At 37.8% G+C, this 21,775-nt stretch overlaps 1 protein-coding gene across 18 annotated transcripts in view; it reads left to right on the top strand.

Annotated features, from left to right (window-relative positions):
• The window catches only part of LOC106872104 (uncharacterized), a 361,913-nt gene extending 340,560 nt beyond the window's left edge, over positions 1 to 21,353 (top strand). For all 18 annotated transcript variants that reach the window (XM_089347005.1, XM_089347013.1, XM_089347015.1 and 15 more), the window contains one exon: positions 17,285 to 21,353. In XM_089347005.1, coding sequence (XP_089203131.1) covers positions 17,297 to 20,968 — 3,672 coding nt within the window. In that variant the 5' untranslated portion in view covers positions 17,285 to 17,296 and the 3' untranslated portion in view covers positions 20,969 to 21,353. The remainder of the gene's footprint in view (positions 1 to 17,284) is intronic.
• Positions 21,354 to 21,775: the final 422 nt, after the last annotated feature.

The following is a 21,775-nucleotide window of genomic DNA, read 5'->3' as shown; positions in this document are numbered from 1 at the left end:
AAACAATAAGGAGTTACATCTCCTCATAGTTTGTATTTACAGCTATATACAATTATACTTAACCAATATCTTGCATCCCTTGTGGCTCCATGGATACTTATCATTCATTTATGACATTTCCATGAGTGGAGAAGTGGTAAGTGTACCTGGGACTTAGTACTTGCTTCAGGAAACAGCCCAAGCACAGCAGAGTTGGTTAACTTGCAGTCTCTGCAATACTGTTTGATAATGACAGAAAAGGCTAATTAAGTGAACTGAAAGGAGGTAATTAGCCTTTAGAACATCAGATAGAATGCCTTCTAGCATTTGTTGTGACTCTGTGCTTTGAGTTCTCACCCCACTAAGGTCAACTTTCTTTCATCGTTACAAGGTCAATGAAAAATGTACTTAGCCTAGGCAGTGGATTAGCAAAGATGGAAAATATAGCCATTGTGTCTGGCAAATGTGCTGGTACAATAAGTACTAAAATTGCATGGACAACATATTCCCTCATATGCTTGAGGAGATCAATAGAAGTAGTAGGTAGCATCTGTTACCTAAGAGACCAAGTTAGCAGTAGAGGAGAAAGTGTAGTTGCTAGAATAAGAACAGGCTGGGCAAAGTTTAGAGAGCTTTTACCTTTCTTGGTAACTAAGGGCCTCTCCTTCTGAGTGAAAGGCAGAATGTATGATGCTTGTGTATGTACAGCTATGTTACATTGCAGTGAAACATGGGCTTTGACTACAGAGGACTTGCAAAGGCTTGAAAGACATGAAGCTAGTGTGCTCCTCTGGATGGGTAATGTCTGTGTGCACACATGACAGAGTGTAAATGATTTAAGAGGAAAACTGGGTGTAAGAGATATCAGATGTTGTGCACAAGAGAGAAGACTACACTAGTTTGGTCGTGTTATGTGTATGGATGACAGCTGTATAAAGATGTGCCATGCTCTTATTGTGGAGTGTACCTAAGGACAGGGTAGACCTAGGAAGACATGGGACAAAATAGTGAGAAAGGATCTTCACATGTTGGGCCTCACTGAAAAATGACAAGGGACCAGGAGATATGGCAACTTGCTGCACTTGATAAGACACATCATGCTAAGTAAAATCACTGTCTTCTACACATACAGGCTTTTCCTTTCAGGTGTCGATGCCACATAAAAAGCACCCATGTTGATGTTGCATAAACACACCCATGCTGGTGTTGCATAAACTAGTGGCACGTAAAAATCACCCAGCACACTTTGTTAAGTGGTTGGCATTAGGAATGACATCTGGTCATAGAAACCATACCACAACAGACAATTGGAATTTGGACAGCTCTCAGCTGGCCAAAACCATCCAACCCATGCAGTATGGAGAGCGGATGTCAAACGAGGAATGTTAAGCGGTGGTGGCAGGGGCAGGGGGTTGGGCAAGACGCCTTGTGATGTATGTTCTGCCCCTTTGTGTTTTGACAGCAATACCATCAATAACACTGTGGCCAAGCTTAATTGATTTAAGTCAGCAGCCTTTTCCTCGGATAAACGTCTGATGTGGTGAGCTAGAGAGGGAAACCTTGAATGCATCTGCAACAGCCATTCTTCTTCAAAACTCTTACCCTGGCCTGCACCAGTGTGTACAGTTGAAAGGCCTAAAAATTCTTTTATTCCACTGGTCTTTGCACATATTACCACTGAGCATGATGTTTAGTTTATGTGTTTATGAAGGCACAAATGTCACCATTTCTGACACAGAGGGAGAGACAGACAAACAGATAGATGTGCATGCACACACACATATATATGTAGGTTTGGTAGTTCAAACAGGATAATTACAACTCATAATATGAGTGTGTGTGATCCAGAGATTTTCAGTATAGAAAACACTTATTAGCGCTCAAATGATTCAAACTTAGACTCCAATGTCTTTGCAAGGGACCAATTTTGGAGGGTTAAGACCAGCTATAAGAGAAATCTAGATGAGCAGATATGGAGGCAATTATTAAATTAAAATATAACAGCTTGGGTTTGATACTCAAATTATATTGGGTCATCCCATAAATAATACGGTTTTTTTCAATTGCATGACCTAAATGTCGGAGGAAACGAGATAAACTACCTGCATCAACTTACTATAAAAGCAGGCAGTAATTTTACCTTGGTTCTTATTCTTAGTGCAAGTTTTGAAGAGTGCAGTTCGATTTTAACAGTTATTTTTTCAAAGCTATAATTGAAGTGACAAAGGAGCATATTCAGCATATTTTGCTTTATGAGTTCAATAAAGGCAACAACGCAAGGGAAAGTGTGAGGAATATTAATGCAGTATATGGAGATTGGACAATAAGCATAAGCCAGTGTCAATGGGGGTTCCAGAAATTCCAAGCCAGAAACTACAACCTAGAAGATGAGCCTCATCCTGGTAGATCTATAGAGCTCAACAAGAATGTCTTGCAAACCCTGGTGGAACAAAATCCCATCATAACTGTTGAGGAACTGGCAGAGAAGCTTGGATTTGGTCATTCAACAATTCACTGACACCTATGTGACATCAGAAAAGTCAGCAAATTGGGTCAATGCGTACTCTTCTTTGCTGTCACGTCTCACAAATGAACCCTTTTTGGACCGAATAATGACTGGTGACAAGAAATGGATTCTCTATAAAAATGTCAAACACCAAAGACAACGGGTAGGGAAAGAAGAAACACCGGCACCCCAGGCTAAAGAAGGTCTTCACACACATAAGATGTTGTTATCTGTTTGGTGGGATATGAAAAGTTTAGTCCACTTTGAACTTTTAAACCCAAACCTAATGATAACAAAGGAGATCTACTGCAAGCAGCTTGAGCAGCTTAAGTCAGCAATAGAAGAAAAACAACCATCTTTGGTTTCAAGATGAAAGGTGTTCTACCATCAGGATAATGCTTGGCCACATGGAGCAAGGATGACATTCCAAAAGCTGGAGCAGTTTAAATGGGAAACCATGCTCCATCCACCATATTCACCAGACATTGTGCTCCATCTGGTTATCATTTATTCCACAGTATTCAAAATCATTTGAATGGAAAACATATGAATTCTGTAGACAAGGCTAGAACAGTACTGGAGGAGTATTTTCCGTCACGGACAAGTGGATTTTGGAAGAGATGCCTTCCAGGTCTACCAGATAGATGGGAAGAGCATTGTAGAAAATGAAGGAGAGTATATTTTAGATTAAAAAAGAACTTTGTTTATCGTAATTTTGAAAAATAAAAGAAGTACAAAAAACAGAAAGAAAGCAAAACTGAAGATTTTCAAACGATGAATATTTAAGTATAAATATATAGATATTTATATATTAATAGATGAAACACACAGAGTACAAACATCAGAGAAAATTAAGAGGGAGGAGGTAAGGTGTTACAAGTCCAGTAACTGTCCATCATAACATTGTAGATGTAGTTCATCAAAATATGCAACTAATAGTGGAAGCAAATAAACATTGAATAAATCAAGCCTCCATTTATACTCTGTTTTATCTATTAATATATAAATATCTATATATTTATACTTATCCGTTTGAAAATCTTCAGTTTTTGCTTTCTGTTTGCATGTATACATACAGGGGTTGGACAAAATAATAGAAACACTTAGCATCATAGCATCATAACTTTGAAATATCTATAAAACCATCAAAAGCTTGTTTATTTCTGTTTTTGATTTATTTTTAGTGTTGCTTAATATGTTTTGCTAAGATTGGTGTTTCATTTCAGATATCATCAGAAAAAGGTAATTAAAATTCATTAAAATGTCAGATCTATCAGACTTTCAAAGAAGTCAAATTGTTGGTGCTCGTATGGCAGGCGCTAGCGTAATGAAAACAGCTGAAATGTTTGGTGTATCAAGAAGTACTGTCTTGAAAGTAATGACAGCCTTTGAGAGAGAGAGGGAAAAACCTCATCAAAACAAAACTCTGGAAGAAAGCCAAAACTTTCAGATAGGGACTATCAGACTCTTTAAGTGAATTGTTCGAAAGGGTCACAAAATTACAGGTCCCAAAATTACTGCAGAGCTTAATCACCACCTTGAGAACCCAGTTTCCACAAAAACTGTTCTCCAGGAGCTGTACAAAGCCAGATTTCATGGGAGGGCTGCAATCAGAAAACAACTACTTTCAAAAACAAACATTGCAAAGTGTTTAGTGTGGACTAAAAACCTACAGAATTGGTCCCTAGAGCAGTGGAAGAATGTTATTTTCTCAGTTGAGTCATCCTTTACCTTATTTCCAACCACCGGCCGAGTCTACGTGTGGAGACAGCCAAAAGAAGCATTTGACCCAGACTGCCTTCTTTCAACTGTTAAGTATGGAGGAGGGTCTGTGATGTTCTGGGTGGGGGGGGTTATATCTTGGAAATCCGCCAGCCCAATGGTTTCCCTTCATGGCAGAATTAATAGTCAAGACTATTTGAACATTTTATCTGATCAAATTCATCCTATGGTTGCAGAACTGTTTCCAGAGGGATATGCAATCTTTCAGGATGATAATGCACCAATTCACACAGCTAAAGCTGTTACTGAATGGCACGAGGAACATTCTAGTGAAGTTGAACATCTTATCTGGCCACCACAGTCCCCAGATCTCAATATTATTGAACATTTATGGTGCATTTTAGAAAAGCAAGTAAGGAGTCGATATCCTCTACCATCATCACTACAAGAACTGAAGACTGTTTTAGCTGAAGAATGGACAAAAATTCCTTTGGAAGCAATTCAAACTTGTAGAATTCAAGCTGTAATTACTGCCAAAGATAGTCCTACCCCATATTAAAATAAATTTGTTTGAAATTTTAAGGTGTTTCCATTTTGTCCAACCCCTATATATGTGTGTATGTATGTATATATATATATATATATATTGTATATCAAACCCAAACTGTTTACATTTAATTTATCTGCATAATTGCCTCTCTCTCTCTCTCTCTCTCTCTCTCTCTCTCTCTCTCTCTCTCTCTCTCTCTTTCTCCCCATATATATATATATATATATATATATATATATATATATATATATATATATATAATTTATATATCTCGGTGCCCCAGACAGAAGCAAGTAAAAGTATTATTTTTAATCAGTAAAGGTTATAACCTTTTCTGTAACCCAAGGTGCCATGCTTGAACCTGAAACCATAAGATTGCAGTGCAAATTTCTTAGCCACACTGACATATCTGGTCCTGTTGTACATATCTGCATATGTTGTATCAAAACATTTGTGCATATGCACTCACACTTGCATATATGTAGATGCACACATACACAATTACATCAAGATTCCTGTCTCTACGGAAGAGCTGACAATAAGTCTAAGACTAATGTTGAAACGATGCTAATGGTTTTATAAATTTTGAATGCAACAGAATATTTTAATATAACCAACCACTTCTCCATCTCATTTCTTTGTATCTTTGATTGTTATTTTTTAAATTAACATTGTTTTTAAGTGCAGGCATGGTTTTTTGGTAAGAATTTTGCTTTCTGCCCACATAGTTTCTGGTTCAATCTCACTGCCTGACACATTGGGCTTAGTGTCTTCTACTATAGCCCCGGGTTAACCAAAGTAAGTAGATTTGGTAGGGGGAAACTGGAAGATGCACATCATATATCTGTGTGTGTGTGTGTGTGTGTGTGTATTATTGTCTCTTATCTTGATGTTACTTGATAATTGAGGAAACATGTCTGGTCATGAAGAAAATATTATTTTGCTTAGAAACAGGAGTCGGTTGGGGACAGGAATGGCCTTTGGCCATAGAACATTTCTATCAAGCATGGAGAAGTAGACATTAAAACAGTGATGATTTACACACATTTAATTGTATTGGAACTCAGTGGTGGTAGTCAGTAGAAAACCATTTTGGAATTTTCAGTTAAGAGTAAAGCTTCTAAAATGAATGGGGGGAAAATTCAAAGGGTTATTTTTGTGTAATGGTTAGTATGCTTGTCATGTTCCCAGAAGTTGTGGCTTTCAGTTGCATTGACAGCTTTTGTTTCTTTTCCAATCCAATAGTTTTTTTTTTACCCAATATTTTTCATGCTGCTATTTATAGTTTTATCTACTATCAGTGCCACCATTAAAAATAATTTGTAAATAAATGGGAATTTTTTTGTGTGTGTGGCAATGTATTATGAAGAGAAATGTACTTTTATTGTTGTGCTTCTTCTGAAGGTCAATTAAATTCTTCTAGAGTTCTTATGAATAAAGACCAATCCAAATAAATGTTTATGGTTGGTTCCTTGTTGATTTTTAGATTCTGTAAGTCTTGTTAGTACTTAGCATATATGTGCATATTTGTGTGTGCATGCACACACACATACACTCATATGCACATATAAATTATCATCATCTTTTAAATCTCTTGATGCCAACCCACCTGAGACCACCCTTACTTGTATAATACAAACTTTCTGTTTTAAAGATATCTAAATTAAAAAGACTTTCTAACAAAATTTTATGTAAATTTCTGTTGCAAACATCAGTTTAAGAAAAACAGAATTATTTCACACGAAATTCTTTGTTATTTCCAGAGTTAATTTAAACAAAGGCAGTTTTAGCTCAGCAGAAATATAGTAGCAAAGAGGTTAATATTAACTTTTTCATGCTTGCATGGGTCAGATGAGACTACAAGTTGGAGTAGAAGTTTTTTATGACCAGATATCATTCCTGAATGATATCTGGTCACCTGTTTCTATTAGCTCTATTATGATGAAAGAACAGCATGCAACATGTTGCAAGAAGCATATACATGCTGCCACTGTAGACTTCTAAGCCAGTGCTGTGCAACCTTTTTTCCAGTTGTGGTACACTTATATTCTTTTCAAAATACGGCAGCAAACCTGAACTAGAAATATAACTAAAAGTATAGGGAAAAACATTATATTCGGGTTACACTGCAGCACACCTAGCATCGTCTTGTGACAGACCAGTGTGCCATGGCATGCCAGTTGCAGAGCACTGTTCTAAGCAAACATTACAGTCCCTATGAGCAGTGAAACTTTTTCTTACAGAGCATACACACATCATCATCATCATCATCATCATTGTTTAACGTCCGCCTTCCATGCTAGCATGGGTTGGACGATTTGACTGAGGACTGGTGAAACCGGATGGCAACACCAGGCTCCAATCTGATTTGGCAGAATTTCTACAGCTGGATGCCCTTCCTAACGCCAACCACTCAGAGAGTGTAGTGGGTGCTTTTACATGTCACCTGCACGAAGGCCAATCAGGCGGTACTGGCAACGGCCACGCTCAAAATGGTGTATTTTATGTGCCATCTGCACAAGAGCCAGTCCATGGGCACTGGCAACGATCTCGCTCGAAAATCCTATGAAGGCCAGTCAGGCGGTACTGGCAGCAGCCACGCTCAAAATGGTGTATTTTATGTGCCACCCGCACAAGAGCCAGTCCAGGGGCACTGGCAACGATCTCGCTTGAAAGTCCTTACACATGCCGCGGGCACAAGTGCCAGAAAGGCATCGCTGGGCACAGATGCCATCACATATGAAAACAAAAGGAAATATGAACTCACTCACGCACACATGATGGGCTTCTTCAGTCTCTGTTTACACTTTCACTCACAAGGTCTTAATCAGCCTTTGGCTATAATAGAGGGCACCTACTGACAGTGGCTAAGAAGCTTGCTTCCCAGCTATGTGGTTTTGGGTTCAATCCTACTGCATGGCACCATGGGCAATTTCTTTTACTCTCGCCCCAGGCTGACCTCTAAGCCTGCAAGTAGATTTGGGAAGCAAAAACTGATTGAAGCCTTTCATATATATGTGAGTGTGTCTTCTTGTCTTGACATCAGAAGATAGTTTTTATGACCATTACTTCCATTACAGGTGGTATGTCTGTCTCATTTTCAGTCTTCTATAGAAAATCTGTTTCAACTAATTCTATCTGACTCATACAAGCATGGAAAAGTGGACATTAAAATGATGGTAATAATGTAATAAAGGCAGCAAGCAGGCAGAATTGTTAATACGCTTGGGCAAAATGCATAGCGGCATTACATCCATTTTTATGTTCTGAGTTCAAATTCCACCAGGGTCGTCTTTGCTTTTCATCCTTTAAGGGTCAATAGAATTAGTATCAGTTGATCACTGGGGTCAATATAATCAACTTACCCCTTCCCCCGAAATTGCAGGCCTTGTGCCAAAATTTGAAACCAATAATGTAATAAAGAGATTTCATTCCAAGATTTTATCTAAATTTGAAAATTTCTTTAGAGGTGGACATAAACACGTTGCTGTTGAAAGGGTCAAGCTACACTAAGATAGAAAAATAGATTTAAAAAAGGGGGGGGTAGGAGTATCACTACTTATTGAACTCCTTTGATTGTACAGGGTGTTCCTAAAGGGTGTTCCACAGACAAAATCTATTTTTTCAAGAAATATACATAAAATTTTCAACAATTTATTCAATTGGAATATTAACAAATAACATCTTCAATATGATTTTCACCATTTGTGATGCAAAAGTCGATGCACTTTGCAAGATTTACGCGAACTTGATGCAATAACTTCACCTTGCTGTCAATTTGAGTTCATTCACTCTTTATGCATTCCATCAAGTGTTGTATCTGTGATTTTCATCGAGTAAAAAATATATAGGTAAAATATGATATATACAAAATATATATATAAAATATAGTTAATGAGATTTCTTCTGTGTCCAGACTTTGGGGAAAACCCTGTAGAACAGCTTGATCCAGGACAACTTGTGGCTGAACAACAGCAACTGCATGTATGTAGCAGCTAATGGCAACCCGCAAAACACCTGCATAAGACCTGCATCTAATCTTCTAGACTTATTATTCTTGGCAGAAGTTCAACTTTAGTTTGAATGTTTTCTTTTTAAGAAAATTGGAGGTGGGTGTGGGGCAACAAGAAGACAGCTTTACAACAATCAAAGAAGAAAAAAATGAAGAGTGTGTTTTGGTGCAGGCATGGGTGTGTGGGTAAGGAGTTTGCTTCACAACCATGTGGTTTCAGGTTCAGTCTTACTGCATGTCAGCCTGGGCAAACATCTATTATGGCCCCAGTTCAACTAATGCCTTGTTCGTAAAAATGGTTGCCAGAAACTGTACCAGGCCCATTGTATTTATAGGTGCAGGCATGGCTGTGTGATAAGAAGCTTGCTTCCCAACCACATGATTCCAGGTTCAGTCCCACTGTATGACACCTTGGGCAAGGGTCTCCTACTATAGCCTCGGGCTGACCTAAGCCTTGTGAGTGGATTTTGTAGACAGAAACTGAAAGAAGCCTGTCATATATCTATATGTATATATATATCTATGTGCATATGTATCTATTAAAAATAAGTACTCGGGTCAATTCATTCAACTAAAAATTCAAGGTGGTGCCCCAGCATGGCTGAAGTCTAATAACTGAAACAAGTAAAAGATACAAGCCTAAATACATGTGTTTGTGCGCACTTGTGTGTGTGTAATTTTCCACTCAATTCTCCAACCATTGATTCAAATTAAATTAGCACACTTATAAATTTTGTTTGTGTTAATACAAATTTTTTTATTCAATTCATTAAATGTGTTTTTCCTGACTAGCATAGACTGGATGGGAGACTTAGGTTTGTATGGCAAGATTTTGTAGCTGGATGCTCCTCCCATCACCAACACTTACCTGTTGCTCATGTCATGTCTTTGAAAGCACAGAACAACCAATTGTAATGCCAGCAAGGAACGTAAACAGCATATTACTGATTCATTCAGATGGTGACAGGCAAAGCCATGGAATGTCGACATCCACACATGCGCATGGATGCACCTATCAATGCAACATTTATGAGCAGTTAGGGCAAGCAACACCAATCAGTTGCCACTCTCCTGTTTATCATGTCCCCAAAAGAAGGATGGGAAGAAAAATAAAAACAAGTTCATATGGCAAAACCTAGTTTTGATTGCGTTATTGCTGCAGGTTGTTTTTGTTTAGCCCTAGATTAGATCTATCTCTGATTTACAAAGTTCCAGCCTTGGCCATCCCATCCCTGCAGGCTTAACGTATTAAAGGGTACATGATCTGATGTGTCCTTTCTTTCTTAAGTCATGTACAAAGATTTGAAGTAAATTTGGTTGCTATTTTTAAGAAGGTTTATAGTTTTCCCAAATTTAAATTTATTTTGCTAAGCCAAAGTCTCATTGCCACTCACACTCATCCCCCACGCATACACAGAAATTCTAATTTAAAATGAAAGTAGAATGGATAGATTTCAGTGGAATGTTGTTGGGTTTTTTTTGTGTTTTTTTTTTTTTATCTAAAAATGTTCAAGTAATGAGACGTTACAATGTCCTGTTGTAGAATTTCTACATGTAATGACTAGACATAAAGCACAAAAGCAAAAACAGCAACTTCTTCAGGAATGTCATAAACCATGTTAGCTCAAAATAACTCTGGGATTATGTCGTCAACTTAGTACAGAGGTTCTCAAAAAGCCAGGGTATGCATATGTAAAGTTGGGCCTCCCATAAGCTTTAATGCACTAGAACATTTTTTTTCCTGAATGTGCACTGCTGAAATTTAGGTGTGTCTATAACCATACATCTTTTATACCAATGTTCTCAACTGGGGGTCCATATAAGACTTTTTGGAGACCCACTAATATTTTAAGAATCTATGAAATCAATTTTGCTTCAGATGTAATTATTGCCAAGAAATAGCTAGGTTTCTTTCTCTAATGTTTTACATTTTAACATGTTTTTGCCCACTGGAACATGTTCTCTCAGAGAGTGGCTGTTGCAAACCTATACAAGTGAATGTGTGAAAAACAAAATAGGAATTTTGAAAGAAGTGTCTATAAAATTAGTTTTTAGCATTTAAACTGGCCATATCTGGCCCAGATATTCTACCTGTTTCATGTTCAAATTGGCCATATCAGGCTTCTCACACCTAACCCACATTGTCATTCGAAAAATATGCAATCACACCAAAATTTTGGAGCTATGAAATAATGCATGATTAATTCAAAACAATGTGAATAAATAAGCATTATTTCTGACAGAAATGTGAATGCTAAACGGTTAAGCCTTTAGCATTCAGATTTGGAATAGAAGTACTACTCACTTTGAAATACAAGTACTGCTTACTTTTGCCAGTTGAGTGGACTGGATCAATGTGAAATAAAGTGTCTTGCTCAAGGACACAACACATTACCAGGAATTGAACTCATGACCATACAATTGTGAGCTGAATACTCTAACCACTAACCACTAAGCCTTCACTGAAATATCAATAACTCTCCACTAAACAGGACACTGCTCTGTCACAGGGTTAACTTCCCAGCTATTGTTGGAACTCATTTACGGTTGAGTGAACTGAAGCAATGCGAAATGAAGTGTCATTTTGCTCAAGAACACAATGCTTTACCTGGTCTGGGAATCGAGATTACGATCCTCAGATCACGAGTGCAATGCCCTAATCACTAGGTTATGCAGTTTCACTTTTTTTTGCAGGTTAGAAAAAAAGGAAAAATTTCTTAAAAGTTTGAATCAAAAAAATTCTTATTAGAAACTGTAAAAAGATATGTAAATTCTTTGCTCGATGCTGTTGATGGTGCTATAGTGTTACCGTTAATAAAATTCTCAGAGAACTTCATTTTTTTTTTTTTTTTTTTTTTTTTTTGTTAAAGTTTTTTTATAGTAAGAGTAGATATGTATAATGTATATATATAATAGTTATTTTGTTTTTCATTTGGTTATGATTATTGTTGTTTTTATACTAATAATAATACTATCAATAATAGTAGCAGCATTAAATTACTGTCATTGCAATAATTATTATTCACTTGTTATTTCTATTATTATTATTATTATCATTATTATTATCATTATCATCATCATCATCATCATCATTATTATTATTATTATTGGTGATAATTTTAACTTAAATAGAAATTGAGTTACATTTTATGAACATATTTGAAAGTTAAATGAAAATAAAAGAAATGGAAACCCAGAATTTTTTTCTTTCTTTCTTTCTTTTTGCTTTTTTGTAAATTTTATTTCTGTGAAGAATCATTATTAATGCATAGAATCGGAGAAGCAATGGAAATCAACAATCATTTCCACCTGCTTGAACAACAGCAAAGAAAAAAAAACAAAAGAAAAACAGCTCTGTTTGTGGTTCTCATTTCTTTTCTCTTTAAAAGCAAAAAGAATGCAAGACGGTTGGTTGGTTGGTTGGTGAGAGGGGGTGGGTAGAATTTTATTTTCTATTCTGAAGAGAAATATTTATGAACTTAGAATATTCTTGAAAATGTTCTTGCATTCTTTCACAATTTTTCAAGCTTCTTATCACTGTCATACGGGGTGCTGTGGGTTGTTTTTATTATTATTATTATTATTATTATTGTTATTATAACATTGTGAACAGTGGAAAGCTTCAAAAAAGTTGTTTGTTCCATGGAGTTAGTATAAAGTAAAAAGTACTGAGCTGGTGTGTGCAATGTTATAACCATTGGCAAATGGTCTTTCATAAGAACTGTATTTTGTCAGCATGTCAAGTTCAGAGTACCTAATATTTCTTATGTTTAATGCTAGAAAAGCATTGAATTTTAAAATGCAGCAAAACAAAAATAACTATCTGTTAAAACACAATTCATATTACAAATATTCACAATTATCAAATGGGTTTGGTAAACAGAAACTGTCAGAAGTCCATCATATATATGTGTGTGTCTCTGTCTTTACCTTGCACCACTTCTTGACAACCGATGTTGGTGTGTTTGTCTCTGTAACTTAGCAATTCAGTAAAAGAGACCACTAGAATAAGTACTGGGTTTGATTCATTTGACTAAATAAAATTCTTCAAGGCAGTGCCCCGACATGGTCACAGTCTAATGACTGAAATAAGTAAAACAAAAAAATATCTGACCATAGTTTTGTCCTGGGAAAAAGAGTCAAATTACATTTTTGTGAGGCTGGGGTTTGGAGGAATGTGGAATCACTACCACTCCCTGGCCTGAGGTTGTAGTGCCTATCAAAAGCCCCACTTACAGGTCACATAATAGATGGTCCCATGACCTAAGTGTGCAGGGTTGGAGTTGGGATTGGCCTCTGTCACACAGGCCCACCGATGTGTGGTCATGCCCTGGTGTCATGAGAAACAGTTTCCCTGCCTAACAGTTAAATAGGCCCTATGCTTCAGGGATAAGCTCAGTGGGAACTGGAAGCTAGCAGAGTAAACTATAAATCACCTGGAAGATGGCAAGAAGAAACTACTGTTATATCTTTCCTAAGAAAAATCATGAATCTTAAGGCTTTGGGCATGGTGGTCCATGGTCTCCATCACCCCTTGGAATGGCATGCAAAAAGAAAATGATTGAATGTAAATGAGTGGATGTAAAATTATATCTAAGATTCTTTTGGAAAGGGGTTTTTTAACAGTTTCTATGCAGCTGCCTCCAATTTTATTATTACCCATTTTCTACCCTAACCCTCATGTCTTTATTACCACATGATCTCATATCATACTTGATCTTATTTCAGTTTTTAAAACCACAAGATTAAACAGGCTGTTGGTTTAACATAAGTATAGCCAGTGTGAGCCCACCACTTTTTCATCATCATCATCAACTCTCAGACATTATTGTCTCATGCACTAAGACCCATAGAGCCAATTACCCAGTGCCCCAAATCACTACCTTCTCCCGAACACAATCCCAGTCCATTGTAGGGTTATTCATTTACAGATGAGTGGACTGGAGTATTGTGAAATGAAGTGTTTTGCTTAATAACACAGTACACTGCCTTGTCCAGAAATTAAAACCACAATCTTGGGATTTGTGAGTGCAACATCCTAGCCACCATGCCACATGCCTTCACCCAACACTATAAGCTTAAGTAAAATCCATCAATAAACAATACTAACACTGTTTACAGAGAGGAACTGGAGAAGTATCTTTTCTTGGGCCACTTTAGTAATTGAAACCAAAACTTTTAACAAAATAGGCCATCACTCTAGTGATTCAAATCAGCTGTCAGTCTTATATCTTGTAACAACTTACCCATATTAGAATTACTTTTCTGTTGTTTCTTGCTAGTATTTGGGTTATGTGTTAATCTCCTGCACTTTGAGAAACTGTATGTTATATGAAAAACATTTATTGTCAGCAAATAAAGTGGTTGGTGTCAGAGAGAGCATCCAGCTGCTGAAACTACAAAAACTGAGACACTGGAGTAGGATATTATTCTCCAACTCATTGGATTTTGTTGAATTGTCCAACACTTGCAAATACGGAAAGCAAACCAAAAATAATGATGATACATACACACACCTGTATGTGTTTATGAGTAGGGGTGTGTATAAGCATATATACATTTTATGCATGATAATCCTTTCTATTATAAGCACAAGGTCTGAAAGTTTTGGGGAGTGGACCAGTTAGTTACAACTCCAATACTCAACTGGTACTTATTTTATCTACCCCAAAAGGCAAAGTCTACCTTAGCAGAATTGAACCTAGAACATAAAGAGCTGGAAGAAATGCTGCTCAGCATCTTGTCCAGCATGCTAATGATTCTGCCAGCTTCCCCCACCCCAACATTATGTGCATAATAATAAATATAAAGGATTATAATGTGAGCATTCTTTGTGTAAAAGTCATTGAATCTAACTTCTGACTGAAGTTAAATATATCAAAAATACGTTAAAATTAATATATTTAAATTTTGAAATAGCAGATGGCAAGGCGGGGTGATGCATTAGTAAATGAAGACAAGCATTAAGTCTACCTGATGATATTTTATCCACTTAATCTAAGCATACAATGAGAGATAAAATGAAAGATACCAAACTTATGACCACCTCTCACTTTTAACTTGTGTCAAGTAGTAGTATCTTTGAATTGAAATTATTGTTTAAGTATAAAGTAAACTTAATGTATGATATTAATACACATATGTTGACCCATTTGATAACAAAGCACAGATATAATACTGACCCACCTGAGACTACCACATGCTCTTTGATGCAAAACTGTTTTGAAAAGCTTGTGTTTAGATGAAAAAGACTTCAATAATAATTTTTCATATGAACTTTAACCTTTGAGCATTCAGATTATTCTGTCATGGTGTAATGCTTTTTCATTCATATTGTTTTTAATAAATCATGCAATATCTCATAACTTTGAAATTTTGATGATGTGATTGTATATTTTATAATGATATTGAAAGGTAGGTGTGATAGGCTGGATCTCGCTGGTTTCAACATAAAACAGATAGCGTATTTGGGCTGGACGTGGCCAGTATAATTGCTAAGAGGTTAATGTTTCAAACACTGGCTTAACCCATCTCATATCAACTGCCCCCAGTTATGGTACAAACTTCTTGTTTTTAAGTAATCTAAATCAAAACCTCCCATCAAAATTTCCTCTTCATTTATGTTCCAAACATCAGATTAATCAGGACAAAATTATTTTACTAAATTCTTCATTACTTTCAAAATTAATTGAATCAAAAGTAGTGTATTTCAACAGAAATACATTTTTAAAAAATGGGTTAATATTAATATACAAATTAATAGGAGTGAAGAATTAGGTATTTTACTAACCTTCTTCCTAAATTATTGATTATTTTCCAGGATTAAATGAAAGTTAGACCTGTGCACTTCATTAGAAATTTGGTCACAAAAGGGTTAATTAATAAAGGTACAACAATGGTAGGTTGATTGTGTGTGTACACATGCACACATTTCATTACTGCTGAGTTTGTTAGCAATAAAAGTGTGTTCTTAATGAAAAAACCTGGTGTCTCAAGTATGGGAGATTGGAATTGTATTATCTTTCATCAAAAGATAACAGAATATAAGCTTAATTTGAGGCATTGTTTTACAGCCAGATGCCTGAGGGAAATACACTAAAAAAGGGTTAAAATAATTTTCTTTTGCAAAGCAAAAGGGTGGGATGGGGCAGTTGTAAAACATAATTCAATAAAAAGAAGTGCTGAGCAACCAGAATGTTTAGAATTGCTAGAGAAGACATGCATTTAACTTTAAATCATTGAAACTGTTAGTGTTTACCTTACTAATAGCATTTTATGCAGCTGATGTCCCTGAGAATTTTCTTCCCTCCCCACTGTCGTTCTGCTACATTACTTGAGTAACTGAGTTGTTATCTAACAATCTGCATTTATGTATTTTCTGAAGATCTGTCTTTGTCATGAGCATTATGTCATTCACTTTATACAAAGGCACACAGCCTAATAACTAGGATGTTTAATGTTTCAAACACTTGCTCAACCTTTTTCATACCAAGTTATCTAACAATCTGCATTTATGTATTTTCTGAAGATTTGTCGTTGTCATGGGCATTATGTCATTCACTGTACACAAAGGCACATGGCCAGCTAAGGTGATTGTAGTCATGCGTTTGATTCCTGGACCAGGCACTGCATTGTGTTCTTGAGCAAAATACTCCATTTCACTTTATTCCAGTCTACTCAGCAGAAAATGAATGCTAGCTAACTATTCATGCAGCCCTCTCTCTTTCTAGTTATAACATCCTCGAGGGTGGTCATGGGTAGCAGGTCCAAGAAGGTGTTTATATCTGCTTATGATGACATAGACACCTAAAACAAGCAGCCAAGGCATGGTTTACAAGTTATGAAATCATACTTCACTCATGAGTAGCAGCTTAGAAAGTTTACCCATTATTGTCTCTGTATCAGTCAGTTTGGAGTCTTTGAGTCTCTATCAGTTGTGGTTCTTCAACAATTCATGGAAATTTAAACTTAATAAAAATTAGTCTAAAGTAATTCTTTCCCAAAAGGGACTTTCATTATTTACCTCTGGGTACTGTCTTCTTACAACCATTTTCTATATTATCCCTCCCTGCACATATTAAATTTTTTCTGGTGATGTAACATGTTAATCATATGCAAATCAGTTTTAGCAACCTCTTTCTATTGGTTAGTAAAAATAAAATGTGTGTGCTCCATCATAGGAACAATGGAAAGTACCCCACTGTCAAAAATGAGTCGACTCAGTTTTTGTGTCTCAAGTGCACATACACAAAGCTAAGTATACTCTGTTCCCATAAGGATGTCTTAATTTAATCAGGATTAAGATATCAGTAGAACTGTTGAAATTTATTGCAATATCTTAACTACTTCTCTTCATAGCACTATTGTCTTTGTACTTGAAACAGTCTTTTAAGACCTAGCTCCTATTGCAGCCGTGATTAATTTTTTTGAATCTGAATTAATGTTCAGTATTATTTTAATGATAATATATTAAGTAACATTTATAGAAACGTTTTATTTTTTTGTTTATTTGCAGGCTATCCCGAATATGCCGATTCAGATAAAGGCAGAACCAAGAGATGAAAGTGACAGCAGTGCTGTTGTAGCCTGCAGTAATACCCCAAGTGGAGACAGTAGCAGCAACAACAACAGCAACAATAACAATAATAATAATAATAATGCAAGCAGCAGCAGTAGCAGTGGCGGTGGTAGCAGTGGTGGAAGTGTCAGTTCGCTATCAACGCAGTTACAGCAACCCTCACAGAACGCCAACAGTCGGTTAGCGGCACCAGTCAACCATCAACGATCATCCTCCAATGTGTTGTCTAGCCGGTCGCCGTCAAACACAAGCAGCTATGCCAACCCAGCTGCCGCTGTGGCTGCTAGCCACACACAGTCTTTGGCCAGCACCAAGTCTTCTGACAAACTCTCTGAAGAAGCCATGGAAGCCCTGGAGAAACGCATTGATATTTCCAGTATTAAGGGTGTCTTCGGTTGGACCACTATTGATGGTATTAACATTCCTTTCATATTTCGAGAGGATAAAAAATTTGTGAGTGTACGCATAGTGGAAGTGAAACTGTTCAGCCGGTACCCAAACTCGTTCCCAGATGAGCTGGGTAAGAGGGATCCTCTGACAAGTTACTTCATTACTGAACACGAGGCCAAACTTCTGAATGAAATAAACACAGTTCACTGTAGCTATGAGTATGGCAAACAGCTGTTTACTACACAAGATTTAATCGTTAATATGGCGGAGTTTGAGCAGTTCCACGACATCGTGAAAAAGTCTTTTCCTACTGAAGACCAGCAAGAGGATACCAGGGCACATGATATGTCGTTGCCACGCAAGTCCGACCGGCCTCAGTTTATGGACTACTGTGGCTGGCTGCAAATCAACAACACCATCACGCCCTACGTTGAACGGTCTAATGGTGGAAAATATGTTCCTTTGTCTGTGATACGCTATGCTGCTGGCCTACTAGCTGATAATCAAATCACTGGTGAGCCTCCAACGAAAATAGAGTGTGACATGCTGAACGAAACATGCAAAGTAGCTGGTTTCAATTTCTCATTTTGCAAAAGTACCAAGCTGGTAAGCCTGAATACTATCAAGACATACCACAACCCTTTAATAATTGATCTGCCCCAGGACAAACCTCTCACACATGCTCGCTATATAGACTTCAGTGGTAACCCTACTAAAAACTCAAACTTTTCTTCTCCCCCTCCTCCGCACTTAAGTGCATTCCCTTCCCATATTTCAGTTTCCTCAGCTCTGTCAAGTACACAAGCTATGCATCCATTTAATACTGCATTGCCCCCCTATCCCAGAAATCCCAGTCCACGAGGAAACCCAACTCGGTCACCCATGACAAACAATCTTATTAATCCAAATATAGTCATTCCAAGTGGACTGAACCCAAACTTCCTAAATTTTGCCAAACAACAACTACCTTTGAAAGTTCCCAGCAGTAATGAACAACAATCACTCCAACAACAACAACAACGAGCAAACTTTAGTACTTCCAATTCCCTACTGGGAAATAGCCGGCTGCAATCTGAGCAGGCCAATCCTAACCAGCATGGCTTGCCAAACCCTAGCCAACTGCCTACATCAAAGCAACATAACCCTCTTCATGTACTGAAAAGCTTTTTAACAAAAGGACATGTTGTTACCCAATCCTTGCCTTCAATTGTATCGCAGGCAACTGGTGGTCAGTCAGTTATCCACCAGAGATCTGCCCATCAAACTAGTCAAAATATCCTTGTGAGCCAACTACCAAGGCTACCCTCGCCATCTATTTCTAATCCGGCCAATATGTATGCATCGAGTGGACCAATCCTTAGCGCCCTCAGTCAGCACCAATCCCAGGCATGGAACGCCGTTGTTAGTTCTTTACCTGGGAACTATGCCAACATAGCCCGCTACACTCAAGCCAACTCATCTGTACGTATGCCTGTATCATCTGCATCATATCCCCATCCCATCAGCAACATTCCTGTCACAACAGCACCATCATTGCCTCAAGGCCACCATCCACCAAGTATATACGAGCAGTTGCTCTCCATTCCAGACACTCAAAGCACTGCTGTGGCTGGACTGTGGACACGGCCCAATGAAGCCAGTTCTGCTAGCCAAGCCGTAGCAGCCCACTCTACTGTCCCCAGTCCTAACATGGTGGTGAGTAGTAGTGTCAACAAATCTCACTCTCGGACATTGGCATCTAACATCCAAAATATAGCATCAGCAGCAGCAGCAAGTGGTTCCGGATCTTCAAACCATAACAGTATCTCAGCCAACTCTATGGTGCTGCATGCATCCAGTGTGCAACCCATCAACCTCACCTCATCGTCGCCCGTGCCGACAACCAATAAGGTCTCCCAACAGCCGTCATCTTCACAGCAACCCCAACAACAGCAATCATCTTCACAACAAGCTTCAGCAGCTGAACAGATTTCGTATTCTTTATCTTCAACTCCAACAGCGACAGGATCGGTTCAAGGAGATTCACAACCTCAACAGCCAGTATCAAAGCCCATGGATTCAGCCCTTGTGCAGCACATATCTAGCATTTTCTTGCGTGGCAAAAGTATATCATGCATTAACTCACCTAACCGCAGTGGTTCTTATGCATTGGTAGAAGCCGTCTGCAAGTTGTACTACCCACAGTGCAGCATGAATGAGTTTCTATTTGCTCTAGAGAATGTACTGAAGGTTCCTCTCACGACCTGTACTGATGAAGAGGAAAAGGCTTTTATTCAGTACTACAGTCTTCCAGTTTCTGTTCTCAAGTGCAATAAGATCATAAAGCTGGGTACCTTAGAAAGCCACTTCCCACAGTTGACTTACATGTTTTGCAAAGGACAGGACACAGCTTCTGTATCATCTAACTCTGCTAGTGATACAGTCCAACAAACTCCTACTGTTGACACTGAGAAGGTCCAAAGTGATTCTCTAAATTCCCTTCCTTCTAACCCTAACTCTCTTACTACCACCACCACCACCACAACAGCAACATCATCCACACCTCTCTCAGCTGCATCTGGTACCACTACATCATCGCCATCGTCTTCAACTCCTCTACCAGTAATTGCGGAGAATGACGGTGACGATGTTGTTCTCGATTGCAGTACAAAGTCGTCTGTGGTGGTCATCACTGCAACTGATGGCTCTCCAGTGCCGGGATCGAGCAACGGACCGAAAGACAGCACTTTGTCGACTTCCCCAAAGACATCTTCCTACTCGCAGTCGTCGGTAGTGTCTTCAACAAGTCCTTCCACAGCAGCTGCTTCATCAACAGCAGCACTCTCCCCATCGTCGTCATCATCAACAGCAGCAGCAGCATCTCCTCCCCGAGCACCTCCAACTCTCACACCAACACTTGTCACCACTGCTGCTACAGTGACCAATTCTTCTGCTGTGGCATCGGACAGAGCCAAAAGTGGAAATCTGGTCAACAACAGCGGTGACAGCAGCTATGTGACAGCTGTACCTTTAATAAGCTTGGCCGACGTTCAAAAACTGAGTGAACCACAGCTGAATTCTATTCTTTCACACCCGTCTCTGAAACGACCTGGTAACCCCTTGGCATCTGGCCCGACTAAGTCACCTTGCAGGAGCCTAGAGGAGACTGTCCAACGGTTACATCAGACTCAAAGTTCCCCATTAGCTAACACTGCCAGTGTGCAGATTTGTCAAACAGACTCTGGTAAGTAACATTGGTACCAAAAAACAAAACAAAAACAAACAAAAAAAAAACAACCCAAACCACTCTCTTCCCCCCTTTCTTCTTCCTCTGACTCACAAGGAGATTATCAACAAAAAAAATACCCACACCACCAAGAACAGCAACAAAAATGTTAAAAAAAAATTTTCAAAAACAAAAAAAAAACGAAAACCCTTTACCTCCAGTAGGAACAGCAACCAGATTCATATTTACAAACACAAAAAAAACTAAAAACTATAGAATAAACTGTTATTGAGACGAGTTTAAAAGAGAAAAAAAAAATAAGTTAAAAGATTTAAAAAAAGACCAGAACAAAAACAAGAAAAATAAATAAAAAATACATCATATGCCAAAATACCAAAATTGGTATCAGTTCTTTTGTTTCCTCCGTCTGTTATTACAGTTGTTTTGTTTCAGTACTTCTTTGCATTATCATTGAGTATCCCTTGCAGAATGTGGTTTTCTCTCTCTCTCTCTCTCTCATTTTTTGCTTTGTTTCGTTTTGTTTTTCAGACAGAATTCTATGAATGCTTTTTAGTTGTTGCTTGGTTATTAAATCGACACAGGCATGGTTGTATGATTGAGAAGTTAAATTCCCAAACACATGGTTTCAGATCAGTCTCACTGCATGGCATGTCTTATAATATAACCCCAAGCTAGCCAAAGCCTTTTGGATGGATTTGGTAAATGGAAACTAAAAGAAGCCAGTCATGTGTATATATATATATATATATGTATATTTTACATAAACACACACGCATATGTATATATGTATTTATATGCATGTATGTCCTTGT

The sequence above is a fragment of the Octopus bimaculoides genome, chromosome 2 (assembly GCF_046866305.1).
Source record: "Octopus bimaculoides isolate indiv1 chromosome 2, ASM4686630v1, whole genome shotgun sequence".
Taxonomy (NCBI): Eukaryota; Metazoa; Mollusca; class Cephalopoda; order Octopoda; family Octopodidae; genus Octopus; species Octopus bimaculoides.
The sequence above is the reverse complement of the archived record's forward strand: the minus strand, read 5'-3'. Positions and strand labels throughout refer to the sequence as shown.